At 36.6% G+C, this 20,251-nt stretch overlaps 1 protein-coding gene across 4 annotated transcripts in view; it reads left to right on the forward strand.

Annotated features, from left to right (window-relative positions):
• TTC8 (tetratricopeptide repeat domain 8) overlaps positions 1-19,884 on the forward strand; it is a 43,323-nt gene extending 23,439 nt beyond the window's left edge. For 2 of the 4 annotated variants that reach the window (XM_075103686.1, XM_075103685.1), the window contains 8 exons: positions 5,882-5,967; positions 6,818-6,905; positions 10,662-10,772; positions 12,666-12,805; positions 14,034-14,208; positions 15,524-15,646; positions 17,432-17,515; positions 19,215-19,884. In XM_075103686.1, the coding sequence (XP_074959787.1) occupies positions 5,882-5,967; positions 6,818-6,905; positions 10,662-10,772; positions 12,666-12,805; positions 14,034-14,208; positions 15,524-15,646; positions 17,432-17,515; positions 19,215-19,331 (924 nt within the window). In that variant the 3' untranslated portion in view covers positions 19,332-19,884. Of the gene's footprint in view, positions 1-4,671; positions 4,802-5,846; positions 5,968-6,817; positions 6,906-10,661; positions 10,773-12,665; positions 12,806-14,033; positions 14,209-15,523; positions 15,647-17,431; positions 17,516-19,214 lie in introns of those variants that run through there. The other 2 variants (XM_075103687.1, XM_075103688.1) reach the window with 2 other exon arrangements.
• Positions 19,885-20,251: the final 367 nt, after the last annotated feature.

Below are 20,251 nucleotides of genomic sequence, written 5' to 3' on the forward strand. Positions count from 1 at the left end.
GCCAGGTGAAGTGGAATCAAAATTTCTGCTTGAAGTTTGTTTGAAAGAACTGTTTGTGTCAATAATGCACAGCTGACTAAACAGTTACTGAATTTTCAGCAATACAACTAAGTGGTGTGTGATTAGATCTGCAGTTAAACTCTCCAGTTAGTCAATACCACACAAAAAAATACTTTTTTGTTGTTGACATAGATCAGCATCGTTTCCAAATATACTGCTATGTGGAGCTTTTTAATCTAGTATCAAATGATTATAGTTGTACACAATTTATTGCATAGCATTCTTTTAAGAGGATTGAATTGCAATGCTCTATTAATCCAAAATATGGTTGAAACAGTAAGTGCCAGTGTCAGAAATGTCAGAGAGAAATAGCAATTATACATTTACATATTCTGATACTGAATATGAAGAAAGTGCCTGGGTTTTACACCACTAATAATTAAAATTTATGTTGTTTGTTATTGAGAACTCAGTTCACTAAGAATAAAAGGGTCACTTGATAAGACACCACACATGCCTGTGACCTACACTTTAAGGACATGCAGGATCTCTAGGCTAGAGAGATAATTTCAGATAAAGCAAGGAATTTTCCAAGCACTCAGAAAAATAATTGAAAGATGTTTTTAAACTGTACTGCATGTATTTTGAAATCCTTGCTGAGAATCCCAAATTACTGTCTTGCAGGAAAAGTTTTCCTAGCCATTTGAATAAATATCTATAGGCAAAGGAAGTGTCAGCTTAGGCACCACTATTTATTGTGTAATGAGAGGGAGAATATGTTTGGTTAATGGTAGCATCTTGTAGGAAAAAAAAATTGTCATACTTCACAGTACAAGGTGCCTTTATAATGTAATGTGTATCTCTGAAGAGGTTTTTTTTTTTACTGTTCAGTTTGCTTTCATTCCTCTTGTCTTCTGCCCTTTCTATACCATTTTCAATATAATTCTATTCTCCAGACTGTCCTCCTTTCCTTTTGAACCTCACCTGCATTAATTTTTATTAAAAAAATAAATACTTTAACTTCTGCTTAAAGTTGGCTACATCACTGTTTATTCACCTCTCCTACCAATGGCATTCCACTAATTCATTTTCTTGCTTATCCCTGAAAAGAATTTGGTCACTTAGGATTCAGCAGAGAAACAGCACATCTGTTAACTATTTAAAAGTTGATTTGGATCTTTCTTGGTCACCCATTAGAACATTTACTGACATCTCTTGCATCTTTGGGGCCAGACTCTTTTTTCAGTGGTGCCCAACAACAGGACAAGGGGCAATGGGCACAAATTGGAATGCAGGAAGTTCCACCTGAATATGAGGAAAAAATTCTTTCCTGTGGGCGTGACAGAGCATTGGGACAGGCTGCCCAGAGAGGTTGTGGAGTCTCCTTCTCTGGAAATATTTGAAACCCCCCTGGACGCGGTCCTGTGCCCCCTGCTCTAGGTGTGCCTGCTCAAGCAGCAGGGTTGGACAAGGTGATCTCCAGAGGCCCCTTCCAACCCCCACCATTCTGTGATTCTGTGAAGTCAGAGAGGAAGAAATGGTTCCAAAGTACAGACATTTGTATTACCTGCTACTGTGTGATGTTGTACATTCTTTAAAAAGCCAGAACAGAGCAATTTTCTGCATGACATGGGGTGAAAGAGCTGGGAAGGCTTGGAAGCCTGGGATATTAGTTTGTGACTGTATAGACTGAAAAGCCTCTACTTATGGGCTTTCTTCATGGGTAGAATTGGAAGACCAGTTTCTGCGGTTTTGCAAATAAAACACAAAAGTAGTAGTGACAATATCCTTCCTTTGTCACTGTGCTGATATGGAACAGTCTGTACTGTTCTCAACCACATTATTATTTAAGAAGCAAAGGCAGTTTTATTGTTTATCTTCTGTTTAGTATTCAGCCAGTATATAGAAAGAAAAAAAAAAGCCTCAGCAATTTCAGTTGAGAAGTATCATTAATCAGTGTGCATTCAACTGGACAAATAGTGCTGGGAACTTGGTTCAAATGAAAAGTAAATACATCTGTAATCTATCAATTATCAGAAACGTGAGGATGCAAGAAGAGGACAGAACTGAGCTTTTTTAACACTTGAAAATGTATTCAAAAGTCTCTCATCTTATTTAATGAAAAATTAAACAGTTCTCTGAAGAAATTACTATTACTTATCCATTATTGTTCTTGACTTGTTTCCTTTTGAACACATATTCTTAATAACTGACTTTCTGTACCCCTTGAGCTGTTTCTAAAAGCCATTTTATGGGCTAAATGCTGTAAGAGCAGAGCAGTTGAAAGGACTTGTCCACAAATAGCTCAGCTGCTACTTTTTTCATCAGTAGACTGTGACATTGTATTCAGCCATTATTCACAGGTGGGTAATGATGACCAGACACTTTGTCCTGAAGAAGAACAACGAGTGTGCATTATATACATGGGGCAGGTAGTCATGAGGTCTGATATTTCCTTAGTTCTTCCTAATACACTGAAGTTTATACTCACTGATAGAAATCTATTTGTAATGGAATTATGTTAAATTTACAAACTACAGAAATCCAGAAGACACTCACCAAAAGAAATTGTGTTAAATTGACTATGGCTAATGTAATTTACTCAGCTATCTTATAGACTATCCAGTGTTGATTTGTCTGCAAATGAGACTAGTCAATAACTGTTGCTGGGAGAATTACTGCGATTCAACAGCATGTGAGAAAAGCAGCAGATGCTTGCTATCGTTTCCGTCTAATTTCTTAGTGCATACAATACAATGTGTGAAATTACTAAGTTTCAAACAAATGTACATTTACCAATACAACAGTAAATTACCACAACCCTACAAGTTTTTTTTTATACCAAATTGTAGCTGGTAGACAATTTGGAAGTCTTAGTTATAGTACAGTGTAGCTAAAGAAAGTAATGGTAAAAAAAAAAAAAACAAATCTCAGAGTCATGATAAATACAGTTACAATTAAAGAATCTACATTCTTTTTAATTTAAAACCAGCTCTGTTCTTTAAGAAAAACTTGTTATTTTTTAAAATAGAAACCCCACTAAGTATTAGGGCTTTTAATTAGATTTATTTGCACAAATATAAGAACTGAGAGTAAAATAAATTTGTTCTGAAAGGCTTGCCAGGGCTAAGACTTACCGAAATGGGCTCCTGCATACATGAGTAACTATTCTAAGTGCTCTATAGAGTGACAATTTCAGCTGACCGGCATTTCCAGATGATAAGTTATATCTTAAAGTTTATTAACTTTTGGAACAATCAGTGTGGGTTTTTTCTGATCTGTACATTAGAAGCAAAAATCCTTAAAAGGAACTGCCAGCAATCCATGCTGTTTTTCCCTTCTAGTTACTAATACAACTGCACCAGCATTCAGCAACGCACAGGATTGCAGGATAGGCATAACTGTTACTACTGCTGTTATAGATTGGTTTTAAATTACCATGCTGTGCAGATTGAACATTGATTTGTACCTAAACGGTGCAAAAAAGAAGTTTGCAGCAAACTGAAATGTGCCGGCAGTTGGTATTGACATGGCAAGGTGAAGGCTTTGACTTCTAAAAGTTGATTTTAATCAATTTACTAACATTTCAAAGGCCACATTGTCAAAAGATTTTGTTGTAATACCAATAGAAAGTCTAAACTACTAGCGTGCAAAAAGCTGACGTTGATATACACAAAGCCTTTTCAGGCAAACACTTTTTAGATACATTGGTCACATTTGTAGTGTTTTTGGATTAAAGTTTTTGTGATTGCTTGTAAAGTATCAGAAACAGGATTTTCCTATTCCTTTCCTACTTCCTTAATAGGAAAGTATAAAACCAGGACTTAATTTCAGAAACTAACTTCAAAATGAAGTCATGCTTTGTTTCTTGATATTAGTAATAAGATCCCAGTAAGAGTTCAGGATCTGTACGATAGATAAACTGCTAATGTTTCTGCTGATGTGTCTACGAAGCCTGAAGCAGTCTCAGTTCCCACTATCCAAGAGCAGCCAGAATTGTTAGCCTTGCATAAAATAGTTATCAGAAGTAATTAGGGTACCAGAAAGAAAGCTGGATGTGTAGCTACTGAAGGGATCATTCTTAGAAATTCGGTCTCTCTCCTTGAATACCTGTCATCAGAGCACCCTAAGGAAAGCTCTTTGAAGCATGTTATTTGCAGTAGGATCCTTACTCATTTTAAGTGGCTGCTCATGCTGCCTTAGAAGCAGGTGTGGTATTTGACAGACACAGGTATTGCTTATACATTTATAAATGCAACAAAAGTAACTGATGTTTTAATACTATCTAATCTTCTACATTTTCCCAGTACTAGGACAAAATTGCTTATATACCTTCAGATGAAAGGAAGTATTTGTCTGGAAGGGAAACCAGTAATTTCTGTCCTGAAGCAAGTGTCTTCCTTCTTATAGCTGTGGTGCCCAGAGGCCCCATTGTGCAGTGTGCAAAGCCATTAAGAAACAAAGGGCAACCAATATAAGAGCTGCCATCTAAAGTCTTCAAGGATTCCACCTAACTGGAAGAAATAGTGACTTCAGAGTTGTAAGCTTTCCTCAGTTTTCTGTCTCCTGTCACAGAGACAGGGAATGACAACTGTCTCATTCTCTTTGAGAAGGCATCACTGCAACTACTTAGCCTGAACTGCTGCAGAAAACAAATTATTCTTTCTCAGGGAGCCAAAAGAGAGCAACTTGTCTAAGTTGTCATAGTTCCACTGACTTTGCTGTGCTATGTCAAATCTACATCCGTTGAGTACATGCAGCCTCATTTTGCTAGCAGGAAGAACAGGATTCAAACCCAGAAGTAGCTATTGCTGCATTAAGCTCTTTCTAGTATTTTAAGTATTCAGATTATTTTTTTTTCCTGGAAATTACTGGTTCCTCTGCTACTGAGTGGCTGCTGCACAGAACTTTTCCATATTGTTCGTGATAGAAGCTAGTTTCTAATTTCTGTCGTCTGCAAAATGTTTATGAAAACAAAAAACTGGTCAGATCTTCATTATAAAAATACTGCGTAAAAGCTTTTTAGACTATTTCTGATGATACCCCTAAAATACAAGCAACAAACATAGCATGACTATGATATGTTCTGGGACAAAATGGAATTTAAAAAAGAGGAACACTAACAATTGCTTCTTTGGTAGGTTTTGGTACAGAACACACATCTATTTGTTTCAACAGAAATGTTGAAATTATAGCTAAAACATGAAAAGCAATAGGTTCTGCCTGTGGTGGCTGATGGTAGCGCATATATTAGCATACCTACTTTTCCAATATACCGGCTAAAAGAGATTTTAGACCTCCACCCTCTTCAATAGCTATCTATTTCTTAGAATATTTATCTATTTTCCTGTCTGACATAAAATATTTACGACATAGATTTCTTAAAGGAAGAAGTATTTCTCACTGTACACATCTGAGAGTTCCCAGAAGTGGAGGCAGCAATGAGATGACAATTTCTACAATATTTCAAACTGGCTGAACTGATTTCTTTATTTTAGTATATTTTTACTTGTTTTTAACAACTTTTTTAATGAACAGTGATGGGAAGCTTGGAAAAAGTGTGTTGGCTTACACAAATATTCTATATATTCTGAAGCAGCACTTCAGAAGTCTGATGAAATTAGTTTTGTATTTTCTCTTTGAATTACTGGAAGCTATTTGGATTACATGTTCTAATAGGGACAAATTATCCTTTCAGCTGCTTTATGCACTGAGCTATAAAAATAGTAAGCATAAAGCAGTGGCCCCATCTCAAGTTTATCAGGACTTTTTGTTCAAAATTTTCTCTTCACAAAAATCTTTACGTTGTTCACTTTGTGTTCTTTTTCTTTGTGTAAACGTTGAAGGTATTAATGTTAAGATGATGGGTTTGTTTTGGAAGGCTCTCGATTTGGCAGCCCTTGCCACTGAGCATGCACAATTCAAGGACTGGTGGTGGAAAGTCCAAATTGGGAAGTGCTACTATAGGTAAGCCGTTGTTCATTTCTTTGGTGATCAGTGAGTATGGGTGCAGGACCTGAACTGCTGGGTGTATTGCACAATGCTGAACACTGAGAAATAGTTCACTAAGTTTTTAGATGAAGAGCACTGTGCTTACAGTTAAATCTCCTTTAATTATCAAGGAGATTATGTTCAACTGCTTGAGGTAAAGGCATGAACACAGTACCTTTAAGTAACAGAACTAGTTGCATCTTCACCTTTGTTAATGTGTTTCAAACTCATTGTTTGAAAAGTCAGTAAATAAATGCAAAGAACTGTTGTTAAAACAGACTACACAAAATGAATATTACAATATTAGCTTAAGATATTAACTGCCAATGGGGTTCAGATTGATGAAATAATAAAAAATTAAATATTCACATTAGTCACTTTCTGTCAGAGGTACGTTGCCCAGGAAGTACCAGTTCCAAAGATGCCAAGGTGTCAGGGCTGGCACCCGTACCCGAGCATGTGGGTAGAGGTTGAGGCATGACTTTAATTGCTCATTTTCTACTGTCCATCTGTACAAAGAGGAGGAAGGACTCCTATGAAAATGAGTACATCATCATTCAGTTAGCACTAGAAGGCTTCATGTGTAAATGGGGGCCAAATTTCATGAATTTTACTTTTTCTTGGTTTTGAATTGTTGTCTTTGTAACCTTAATATTTTTAACAACATGGGTTTTGTTAACGTGCACTCAAATATATGACCTTAAAGTATGCTGTTGGGCAGTTCATGTTTGGTTTAGTGTGCAATGCTTCATTATTTAATAAGTTTATTTTTTAAAAAACAAATCAACAAACAAATACCTTCTATATCTATCTGTTGTCTCTTTAGGTTAGGATTATATCGTGAAGCCGAAAAACAGTTTAAGTCAGCTCTCAAGCAACAGGACATGGTTGATACAATCTTGTATTTGGCAAAAGTAAGTCATAGATTTGCTTGTTTAAGAGTGAAGTGAAATTCCAGACTATCCCTGAGAAGGTCCATATGCCAGAATAGCTGAGGATTGAGCTTGATACACCATTAAGTTTGTATGCGACCTCCATAAGGAGCTGAGGCAATATGTGCTAACAGTTGAAATTGAAGTCTGTAGTTCACAAAAACATTTTGTAGTGTCCAGATTTCAGAAGAAAAAAAGAAAAATCTCCTACATTACTGTATTCTTTGCTCTGAACTCCAGTGAGGATTATATAGCTAAAGAATTATTGGAGTTCCAGTGTGAAGAACAATGTAGCTATGTGTGGTCTTTTAGGAAACTAATGCAATAAATCCGTAAGTGAAGAGAGAAGCTCAAAGTCATAGTTTCACAAGCAAAATCAAAACAAAGTGAGCTTAAAGGAAGCAATCAGAGACCTTGAAACAGAGGATGTTCTGTCAAAATAAAGGCATTATAAGCTTTAAAAGAACAAGTGGCCAAGATAAGCTTCAGAATTACTTGTTTACCAGGCTACACATCAGATTCTAAACATTTTCCAAGATGTTCAAGAAAAGGTGGCCTGTGAGAAACTAAAACTGCATTTTTCTTCCTCTTGTCCTAGAAGGAGATTAAATCAGTTGCTCTTTATCAGCTCCCTTTAAGGCAGCTGTCACAGGCCTATCCAAAAGTCATGGACTTTGAGGCTGGGATCCACCACCCACGCTACTAGTGGATAATTCAGATATTCATATTATGATACTTGCTTTACCTTTACATTTCTTGAGCCAGCTACATTTTCTATTTAAATTATCCTCATTGCTATCTGGAGACTTGTCTTCAACACAGCAGTTGGAGTTAGTTTACTCAGTTGAGCTTAGTAATTTTAGATTTCTGTCACTACCACGAGTCATTCTGCAAAACACATGAGCTACACAGAGTGATTAAATTGGCAGAGTAATTGGATTAACAAACAGTGATTCGTTATGGGAGATAGACATCCCCCACATCGTTACTAGCTCAAGTAGGAGCTGCATTTGAACTTCCACCTCCCACTCCATAGGCCAGCTCGCTTAAGTATAAAGCGTCGCACAACATGATTTACTGACTGTGGGTGGACAGGCAATAGAGTAGGGCACTGAGATATAGCTCAATCTGACAGTACTGGAAAGATGGGACTTGAGTTAAACAGCCATTACAAAAAATAATAGGATTGCATCAAGTTCTGTGCAAACAGACCAATACTATGATACCAATTAGTTTTCTGTTTATATTCATTATTACAATAGCCGTCCATTTTAAAAAAATACTTTCCTGAAAGCTAACTCTCCCTTGAAATGTAATTATGAAGAGATAAAAGACCAAAAGAAAACTAAAAAACCAGAGTCTTTAAAGAAGTCAGGACTGCTGAGAAGTTACAGAGTATTTCATGACCCAAAAGGCTGGAAATGGGATATTTTTACCAGAGAGAAGAGAGATACCAAAAGAAAATGGAGCCATTCTGCATTTAGTATCTAAAACTTAATGGCTATAGCTGTAGTACTGTTAAAGAGAAGGTCTCCCCAAAGCAGCTGCGAGTAGGTGGAAGTTGTCCTGCCTATCTTTTAATTTCTTTTGCCACTCATTGGACAGCAGCTCTACAGTCTGCAGAGATGTTGGACAGTGTGATATGCCGCTGGGTATGGGAATTAAATAGTAGAGTACTGTGGCTGCGTTGCCTTAGCATAATATTTGCAAAGAGGATGTGTCACAAGTGCATCTTTGGAGTGAACCTCCAGATGAAGCAATAGAGCAGATCTGAGTCATAATGCTCAGAAAACATACTTCATAAACAAACATAAAAAGATAAAAAAGGAGCAGATCAGTAGAGTTTCCTGTCCTCCGTTTTTTACCTTTTTTTTTCCCTAAGAATATGAAGATAGCTGTGCTTCATAGCTAGATCAGGTCAAAAACCAAGCAAGCAAACAAAACAAAAAACCAGCTAATCAAAATTTTCTCTCAGTTTGAACACAGAAAATATGAAATTATTTGTAGGTAAGGCAATGTGCACTGGCTTACTACACATATTTAGGATAAATTGTACAAGTCGCTCACATAGGTGATACCTAGGAATAAAACAACCAGCCAAAGTAGTTCTTAATTAAGAAGTCATACCCAGCTATACTGTATTCCCTTTCAGCTGTGTACTTTCCACTGAAACTCTTTACAGAGTAATTTAGTTGTAGAAAACTGTTGCTAGAAGTAAATAAGGGGCATGACAGTTGCAACTGAGATAATTATTTAAAGTGTAAAATTTAATGCAGACACAGAATTCCTCAGAAACTGCTGCATGGTTTATAAATGAAAAACTATAGCAAATGACTTGAAGTCTGGCTTAGATACACCGACATGGCCAGATAGAGTGCATTAGGAATAAATTTGGATTTAAAGCATATTAATTGATGGTGTCATTAGTGCAGTCGTAGCCTACCAAGTACCGTGCCCCCCAGAACACCCAAACCCCTTGCTCTGTTATTGCTTTTCACAAGAAGAAATTAGTGGTTTAGCTTAATACAGGAAATGCAAGTGACATTAGCAAAATGACTGGAAGAACTTGCCTGTATTTTTTAAATATTTTCCAGTGATCAAGTTGAAGCAGCAGTCCCTTTACTAGGAAGGCACTCGCAGTTGACAGCTCTTTGACAATTAAGAATGTCATTTGAGTGGTCATAGGAAAGAATTCTTTGCAAGTGTCTACAGCCGTATGTATCTATAGGGATGCAAATAAAGAACTTATGACTTTAACTAGTATTTTGATTGTTGGCACTCAAAAGTCCATGAAGCTCAAGGGCAGAAGCGGAAAATGTGTTTGGAGGTTTCTCAGGTGTTCAGCTAGCATTGATATTTTTCTTACATTGCATCACAGAATATTTGTGTCAGGATACCAGTCACAGATTCTTTCCCTTTTTAAATCATATCAAGTATTAACACTACTTAATGTAGTATTTCTCCAACAGGAGCACTGAAAACACTTTTCCACTCAGTGGGAGACAGATTAATCACTCTAGCCATCTAGTTTCCCAAAGCAGGTGTGCGGGGTTTTTCCCTTTGCTGTAGCTGTGTTTACAATACCCCACAACAGGAGGGCTTTACAGTTGTACTCTCAAACAGCTGCAGGTGATCTCTATCAACACATTGGTGTCTTCTATCCAATTCTCACACAACGTTATCCACATCACACATTGTCATCGTTAACACAGAAGCCAAAAATCAGAGAGACCAAACTGTCCTCCTTCTCTTACAGGAGGAGGTTGGCAGAGCAGTAAGGAAATTTGAAAGTGTCACTGCTCTGTGTAGTGCAATCTTATTTGACTAAATAAAATATTATATTATTGCAGCACTATTAACCTGAAGATCCAGTTCTTTCAAGCCTAAACATAAGCTTTTTAAACAGGAAAATATTCAAGATGATACCTTCATGTCAGTGTCAAAGTATATAATTTTGATATGGTAGTAAATAACAAGATACTTTTTTGGTTTATTAGTAATGTCCAGATGAATTAATAATGTCTAGATGATATGCATGCAAATTTAATTATCTTAATTAGCCTATTTTATCTTCATTACAGAGATTTACTCAGTATTCACTCCATTATTCACCATCTCATCTAATGGTTTACTGCATAAAGGGAGGTGTCATCCCTTTTATTTATCTCCCTTGTTAAACAGCAGTATAAGTATCAAAGTCAGACATCTGACATTTATATACACTTTTTATTTGCTTAGGTGTATTTGCGCTTGGATCAGCCTGTAACAGCTTTGAACCTTTTCAAGCAAGGGTTAGATCGATTTCCTGGAGAAGTGACTCTTACATGTGGAATTGCCAGAATCTACGAGGTATGCACCCACTATGCAATCCTTATTATGGCCAAGGTTAGCTGCCTGAGCAAGAAAAAAGAGCCAATAGTTGAATACAACTGTAAGATCATAAAAAATTAACTACCCTGATTTTCAGGATTTCAGTAATGCAAAACAGGTAACGTTATGCAAAGATACCAAAGTAATGTCAGAGGAGCCTTGCAGGCTTATTTGTTTAAATGGTTAATCACACTAGGGAGATCCTATTTACCCTTGACACACAGAAGCAAGTCCATGTTCAGTCAAGTGATCCAGATGTTGTCCATGTAGCTAGGTCTCGTTTATATATGTTTCATCATACTAGAACTGCTCAAGCCCGCTAGCAGGATTAAACAGCAAAATAGTCTACTCATCAGTAGGATTAATTTTAAAGTAGTTTCATTTTAGCTTGGTAACCATGTATTTTGTATTTTAAAAGTGTGTATTTTCTTGTCAAACAGTGGACTTATTATTGTTTTTCACAGAAAGTTGGTAATGATGGATGCTATTCCAGAAAAAATGTTTTAAAGTCATTAATTTATTTTTTTTACTACATTCATACTTGGCATTCTTTACTGTTCTCATCATTCTCATCTAACCCCTAAGCATTAATCCATTTTCATATTAAATCCTTTTTGTCCTTCAGCAAGGAAGAAAACAGCTGCATAATTTTTTGAGGCTTTTTTTTCTGAATTGTTAAACAGTTTTTAGTATGGATATTATTTTGCAGAACCATACATAACATTGCATAACCCTTTAAGGAATTATTAAAAAGCAGCATATAGTTGGCAGGATTTAGTTTTGCACTGACACCTGAGCGGAGGATTATAGCTTCATTAGCAAAGATTTGTACTGCAGCACCAGGCTGTTCTCATTACGTAGACTCACAAGTGAAATATATGCATCAGGCATCTTAATCAGCGGTTTTCTTCTCTGTCACTACATTTTGACAGTAGGAAGAGTTGTAGACCTTTTTTGGTTTTTAAAAAAACCCGTTATTTTTAAAGGGACTGCTTTAGTACTATTTCCTTTAATCACAGGAAATACAGTTTTTCATAGCTAAATATGCTGCTGAGGTAAAATAAAAGCCTGTTCTTCAGTCATGTTGAGAGTACAGTGTATCTACAGCACATAGGTAGAAATTACTCCTCTCTAAACACAGAAGTGTGTTTTGATCTTTTAGTGTATTTTTTTCTGATATGGGGTGGAGTCCTCTGGGGACTTGTACGTCTCAGAAACAGTGTGACATTGTTTACAACGAGTTCGCACTAATTCATCTTCCAAGTAGCACACACCTAAGCATGTATTTTTGTACAGTATAGTTCTCTTAACTGGCATATCCTAGCTAGTACAAGTTTTGGTAATAAATCCATGATTCCTGTTTTCAAAGGCATGTAATAATTCTTCATATGCATTTATATTGTCATTTGTGTTCAAAGCAGTTCATGAGTTGACTTACAAAGCACTGAAAATAATTGAGATATTGACTGGGGAAATAAATCTGCTGTATGTTACTGTAGTGGAAGACTGGCCGCGCAGTACTGTGTATCACTAGCATTGTGCAAACAGTAGCAAATGCCTATTGCATATGCTAAGCTTTTGACCAATATTTTTTTTCTAAAAAATAAAGCTTTTTGTAGCTATGGCATTGAGCTAATGACAGGTACAGCTAGCACTGATAAATTAATATACATTCTTGTCGTGGACGTGTGTGTCACTTGTGAAGATGCCAATCGGTGACGTTGCATTGTACAATCAGAGAACTGTAAGAGCATACATAATTAATTTCAGTTAAGTACTGTACAGGGCATAGATAAAGCACTCAGTAGATTGACATTTTAGTAAGTTGTGTGATAAAAAGTAGAATTAATCTGATTTTTTCCAATTTTCTAGGAAATGAACAATATCTCCTTGGCTGCAGAGTTCTATAAAGATGTCTTAAAACAAGACAACACACATGTGGAAGCCATTGCATGCATTGGCAGTAACCATTTTTATTCAGACCAGCCAGAGATAGCTCTGCGGTTTTATAGGTATCTACACTTGTGGGGAGGGAGGGTGAACTGAACACATGGGAGGGTAATATGAAGGGTTGATTTTTCTAATGCTGATAGCCAAAAAAGAGCATTGGCATGGGGGGATGATTGAGCATTTGGGCAAATATAAAATCAGCATACCAACTTACATACCTTCTCGGCCAGCAATAATTATATCTCTCTCCTAAATAAGACTTGTCATTGTTACATGCGGAGTATGTAGAAGTATCAACAAAGATTATCAAAGCATTATTTGATTAATAAACAGGAAGTGGCCTTTCACAGCATGAGGCAGTTTGAGAACACTGGACCTTACTCTCAACAGTTGCATTCAGAAGGCACATGGACTTCCTATTTAGTGCTTTGAGAAAGAGTAGTCTGGGGAAAACTCCAGGTGGAGTCACGAGCGGTTGTGTCCACACAATCCCTTACTTCAACGTGGGCTGGGGTTCTCCCATGTTTTACTGAAAGCAATAAAAAGATAATGTTAAACAATGTTGCTTGCTTTTTATTTCAATGCAGTCAGAGTGCAAAGGAGCCTGACTCATGTTCTTAAATCTGAGAGCGGATTAAGTAAATATAACCACTACCATCTCATTTCTGTCAGACATGAGCTGTTCGGTGCTTTAGGTTCAGAAGCTCACAGTCATGCTGCAGACAGCAGCCCTCTTTTTCCCTGGCCCTCTTAGCATATCTGTTTTTACTCTAAATATTAATAAACAGAATTTTTATAAACATCTCCATTCTAAACGGCACATGAAACAACATCAATTTGAATAAAAATCTGAGTTATCCTTCAAATGTAAAATCAATGTAGATTCACATACTAGATGTACTAGTACTGATTAGAGCAGTGTTGAAGGACAGGAATCGAGAAAAAATTGAAGCCTGAAGTTATAAAAAGTAACTGCAACAAATTACAGCTTGATTGATATTGAGGGATTGTAAAGAGGAACCGGAGAAAGTCTGCGTACAACTCTGTTTTACATTAAAATCAGATCATATGGCACAGTCAAAAAGTCAGAAGTTATCTAATTTACATGAAGACTGTTTTGCACAGCTTTGATTCTACTAATCAAAAATACCCTGCACTGCCCTTCATGAAACCTTTACCAAGTGTAAGACTTAGCATTTGGTTATTACACCCTCTCTGAATAGGGAGAAAGGAGGAGAGAACTTTGTCATTTGAAATTAATGTAAAAAAAATTATTTTCTTTCAATCTAGACGGCTCCTGCAGATGGGTGTTTATAACTGCCAACTTTTTAACAACCTGGGCCTGTGTTGCTTTTATGCCCAGCAATATGATATGACACTGTCTTCATTTGAACGTGCACTGTTTTTGGCTGAAAATGAGGAGGAGACAGCAGATGTGTGGTACAACTTGGGACACGTGGCTGTGGTATGAAACATATTAACAACCTTTCTGAAAAAAATCAATTTCACAAAAACTGGAAAAAGAATACCTAGGAAGGAGTCATTGCCCTACTTCGAAATGTGAAACCGGATAGTGTACAGGATAAAGCACAGTACAGATTAAAGGTTTATTGGCACTTCAGAAGAGAGGAAGAGGCGAAAGAAAAAAGTTCTGTACATCTTCACAGAATGTGGCTTACTCCTGCTAATAGGTGCTCCCTCTCCACTGTCTTTAACTTTCCCTTCTTTCTAAAAAAATTGCAACACGTACCAGCCAGGCCTTGAAGGCCTTTGCTGCATTACATGCTAATCTGACAAAATAATTGAATTCAAGATATTTTTCTCTGAGCTGTTATTTGTGCTACATGGAGCATTAGACCGATTCTGTTGGTATAAAAATACATAATCAGCAGCATGTAGCAGACACTAAAGCACTGTGTATGTCATAGTTGAGAAGGCATGTTCCTCTGTCTTATAGGCAGCTATAGAAATATTGTGTAATTGTGTGACAAAGTTTGCTAAATTTCTACACTAATTTGCATTCTTTGCCCATTTTTGCAGATTTTCTTCCAGAAGTTTTGTTAGATTTCTGTTTAGCTGTGTGCCCAGAATAAGGTTACTGAATAAAAGTTATTGACCGCTTTCTGAGTTGTCTTCAAATGCTGATTATGGTTTAACTTAAGTCAGAGAGACTGAAATGTTCATCTTGATTGTACTGCAACTAGGATAAACACATTAATTTATACTGCCTAAAACACTGACGTTTGAACTGATGTGCCTATATTTTTCAGCATTTGTCACTTTTAATGTTTAACCTGATGCTGTATCAGTGTCTGTCATAACACTAGGGCATTGAAAAGTAGTCAGCTGCTCCACAGAAAGAAAGTAATCTTCCTTGATTTTTATCTTCTAAAAACTAGGCTTATATGTGATTTATTTTAATCTGTGTAGAGTTAGAGAGGCAAGATGCCTTCCCCTCTGGAGTCATCTGTGTTTTTCTTACGGTAGCAGATAGTATAGTCTTTAGATGACATTTTAGTCATCTAAAAGTTAAATTAGATGAAGTGAATGTCACTTGGAGCATAGAAGTTTGTGCTGGAGAGAAACAATTCTGTCTAGAGGAAGAATAAGAAGCAAATGAGAGGGTCTAGGAAGAAAGCACATATGGTTCTGATCAGCATGGTTTTATGGTAATTTGTATTCCGTGGTAGTATATATGGGTAAAAAGATACTCTAGACAACAAAACAGATGCATATTGTTTCCAATCTTTCAAAAAATTAAACCACAATCTTACTTTTAGGGGATAGGAGACCTGAATCTGGCTTACCAGTGTTTCAAGCTAACGTTAGCCAACAATAATGACTATGCAGAAGCTTACAACAACTTGGCTGTGCTGGAAATGCGGAAAGGTCATGTTGAACAGGTTGGTGTTGAATCTCAGCCTAAGCAGAGTGCTTCCTTTGGCCTTTTGTACTAAGGAAACATGTAATTTCCCTGAGGTGGACGCATCATGTGAATGTCTAGCTTACTATTGCAGGCAGAAAACATGGATAACTTTTATGCATGTTTCAGTGTAGCCTCCATGTTGTCATGCCATCTCCCATTAAACTGTGCATTCTTAGGCATATCCAAATGGTTCATCAAAGACAAACAAGGCTTACAGTGGCTTTACAGTGGTTGAGATCTTATTTCTAAATTGATACCCAAAAGAAAACCCACCAGTCTGTAATTGTCACTGGAATTACAACTTTGACTATATGTTCAGTTTATAAATGTAGATAATATACTTTTGTCAGGTGGCAGGAGATAGCAATCGGATCAGCTCTTAAAAGACTTTTTTCAACAAGGAGATTGCTTTAGAGTTTTGTCCCAAAGCAGCAGGTTCTTGATAAATACTTTTCCATCAGTAAGCTTGGAGGTTTGCCTTACCTAGCGTGCATATACTAAGCTGTATTGCACTTAGATGTATAATTAACATGCATAGTGGATTAAATGCATTCTGGTTTTTTATGCACATGCAGGGAAAATTAATATGTGTTTGTTGGACTGTTTGAACTACTGGAGGCTTGTTTTAATCCTTATGGGAAAAAGCCTATTTTGATGGATTCATGGATTGATGGATTCATATATATGTCGGAGAGCGTCAATATGTAAATACCTTTTTTAAGAGCAAATTCTCAAAGTTAACTTTATTCAGATAACCTAGCAGTTACTGTGGAAACACTGCAATGAACCCAGCACAGGATGTTTCCAGTGACAAATAAACTTCGGGTTTAGTTTCAGTTTCATAATCAGTTAATTTAATTCCCAGGTGGAACTTACGTCCAGTTGTGGAGGCTGTGATTGCTCATAATTAGCACTGCAGAGCTTTTCCATTATAATCATTTCCTGCCTGAGTTTTTAGCTTAAAATTTTCTGTTTTCTTCTTGTTCACGTGTAATTAAAAATCAGGATCATGATGGCGATAAAATTACGCACAGAAGAATAAAATATGTGAAGATATTTTGCTTATCCTGGATTTTATTTTATTTCACGATGTCCTGTCATAAGTACAGTTGCATGTACTCAGAGTTGTCAGATTTAGGGAGTTTTAGTAAGTTCTTAACTCTGCCTTCCCAAACAGATACTTTTATTTTAAAAGATCAGGGTTTTTCCCCTGAAGTTCTCCATTTTTTAGTAAAAGCATTCACAAGTTGACCTTAATTTTGTATTGAATTTACAGCATGAAAATGCACACGCTGATACTTAATTTTTCATCAGTTTTTAATGCTACTATTTTGCTAGTCATAAAAAACAGTTAATTTTATTACAATCTTTATGTGAAAACTCATTTTTATGATAAAATTTAGGTTTTCAGGGATGTTTAAGACAGTGCTGTCAGAGGCAACAGATAAATACAATGTGGTGGGACTTTAAATACTTTTTTTTAATTAATGTATTCTGTTCAGTGTTTAGAACTGAATTGTTTAATTGAATAGGTCCCAACATGGTTTTTCTTACTCGAAGAGTCTTATTCATTTCAATGCTATTAAACTGTATTATGCCTAAATGTACTATCGGTGTAACTCATACGTAGTTGAAGATGGCTTTCTTAGTAAAGGCCTAGTAAAGAAAACACAGGATGGTTTATTTTAAGAATGACAAAAATTGCATTAGATTCTTGTTAACCTCCCTCCCAGATTTCACTGTATTTTTTTTCTTTCTCTAGGCAAGAGCTTTGCTGCAAACTGCTTCGTCTTTAGCACCTCATATGTATGAGCCCCATTTCAATTTTGCAATACTCTCAGAGAAGGTAATGCTTTATCCTATTCTTGTAGTCTAAAAATTGAGCCTTGCTGGGGCAGTTGGGTTTTTATTGTTGTTACTACGAATTCCAAATAGGTAAGACAAAATAATACAGAGTGCATAAACTCAAGGAAAACTAAAGTTACATTTTAATTTTAATACCCAGAAGCTTTGTGTGTAAAAGTAATCATTCAAGTGTTTGCTTTTGAGAATAAGTGCAACCAACTAGCTATAAAGTAACTTTGTAATTTTCCAAGTGCCCAGAAGATGAACATTCCATAAACAATTCCATCTATAGTATTTACAGTCATTGGCTTTTTCAGAATGTGAAGTGAAATAGTATCATATGATTTATCAGTAATTGTAGAAAGGATATAATTTATTTATCCAATGACCTTACTGATCTCAAAAGGAAAGTCTGTTCTTCAGCTTTACAACCTTTGAATTTTGTGCGTTAATAATTTCTTTTATAGAGTGTCTCAGACGCTGAACTAACAGGGTCCAACATTACTATTGTCAATAAATAAACTGTTAATAAGGACAAACTTGTACAAGTCCTTATATTTTTCACAAGAAAAAATAGGTCCTTTGCTTGTGCCTACACCTTCAGAATTCTGTTACAAGTCTGTGTTGTGTGGGCAGCCCAACTCCTACAGGTACTAAAGTACATGCATCAAGGAGAGAACAACTCATTTATTTGTAAGCATATCCTCTTCATTGTGAAACATAAGATGGTTTTCAATAATTGCATTCTGTAGTTACCGATTAAGGAGTAAATCCTGGTCTGCAAAGTGTCATGTTACGTAGCTTTTGCACAAAGAACCTGCACAGGCTGCGGGGGAAGACGGATGGCCAGATCAGCTAGCTGTTGATGCAGCGTGGTTTGCAATCCTTAGATTCAGTGTAAGGCCATGGTTTACAAAACATAACTTCTCTGGCCAGGACCTTAGTTTCTTCCCCTTCAGGGAATTCTTGCTGCACTGAAGCTCTGTGTTGACTGATGCACAGGCAACAGAGGCCTCCTACTGACACTTTCCATAGCTTCTTCCTTTCCACCCAGGAGCTATCACTTTCACTAGACGTGTTCCCAAACTTTTGGGTTCTTTTTGCTGAACCCACTTTCTGAGATGCTCTCCTTATGTACACTTCCTCGTTCCAAAAAATGATGGCTATTTAGGAGAAAATAGAGTTCCCTAAGTAGGGAATAATGGGGAAACATACTTCTAAAAGCAGCAGAGGGGCAACATCAGCTCTCCAACACTGTTGTGCCTCTCTGTGAAGAAGCAGGAAATCCCATGGAGTTGTGGCTTTTACAGAGGCCTGGTTGGTTGTTTTGCCTGTATATACAACAGGAGTTCTATGGAGTTTAAAAACAAATCCTCCACTTGTTATTCCTCCTCACTTCAAGCACTGGGCACGGTGTACCTTGTTGTCTATTCTTCAAGAAGTCAGGTGGAATGGGATATAAATTTACTGTCCTGAGGCATCCCTGCCATTAAAATGACATTTCTGTCTTCTCATCCCTTGATGTAAGGGCCGCATAACCCTGAGTTCAAAAGCCTCCATATTAACTCTGTTTTATTTGTTCACTCTCAGGACCAGCTATGTTTAAACATCTGTGAGCATCAGAAATGTACTGCACGGAATACATGATGCAAATACTGCAGTGCTTGGATTTACAAAATCAGTTTGTGTGCTTCTTACAGGTTGGAGATCTTCAGAGGAGTTACACAGCTGCTCAGAAGTCAGAAGAAGCGTTTCCAGGCCATGTTGATACACAACAGCTCATCAAACAGTTAAAACAGCACTTTGCTATGCTCTGATGAGTATATTTTTTGTGTAAAAATAGTTGGCCAGAGTGAATGTCCCATACATCTTTTTGAAAATACTAGCTTGAAGTAGATAAACTATACTTAATGCATTCCTGTGGCAAAGCCTGTGTTACTTTGAGTAGTGGGAAAAGTTTAAGAGTCCCAATCAGTTTCTGTCATCTTAAAACATATCACTTATTAAAATGCAACTACATACACGAGAGATTATGGGAGTGGCAGGATTCTGCCAGTATGACAATGGTGATGGAGTTGTCTGGTATATGAGCAAGTAAATCTCCATTTAATATTAGTGAACATTTTAAAGGATATTTTTCTTTACATTTCTTTAGAAAAAAGTGGTTTTAAATATTCCTGTGTGACAAGTAACACAGAGTAAGAGTAATTCCTAACTGGTCTTCAGACTTGGCTTTTGATAGTATACTTCCTTACTGAATGTTACGTTTTAAAACTAAAGTACCTAAGAAGAATATAAAATATATTTGTAAAGCAGAAGTTCTTATATTCCTTGTTGTACTGTGTGAATTAAATGCCAGTTTGTATGGTTTGTCTCGTTTCTTTATATAAGTTAAAATTACATCTCTATTGCCATGAAAATTAGACTGAGATCTTAATGTATTTTGAAAGACTGCAGAACTGGTACAAAATATCCTAAGTATGTGTGTTCCTCTCTACCCAGGGGAGAGTTTATTCTTGGTGTCAGTGAGGGAAGAGGATATTTAGAAGCTTGCAGAGTTAAGTACAAATAATTGAGAACAAGGCATTGATTAGGTGGTTACCTGTGCTACCACATAAGCACTGTTGCTAAATACATATTTGGATGATCCTAACTACACGAATGCTACTAATAGCAACAAACAAAGAGTTTCTGTCACACGTCTTTGTGTTCTAACTGAAAGGGATAAATTTGCATG

Source organism: Phalacrocorax aristotelis, chromosome 9 (genome assembly GCF_949628215.1).
Source record: "Phalacrocorax aristotelis chromosome 9, bGulAri2.1, whole genome shotgun sequence".
NCBI classification, from domain to species: Eukaryota; Metazoa; Chordata; class Aves; order Suliformes; family Phalacrocoracidae; genus Phalacrocorax; species Phalacrocorax aristotelis.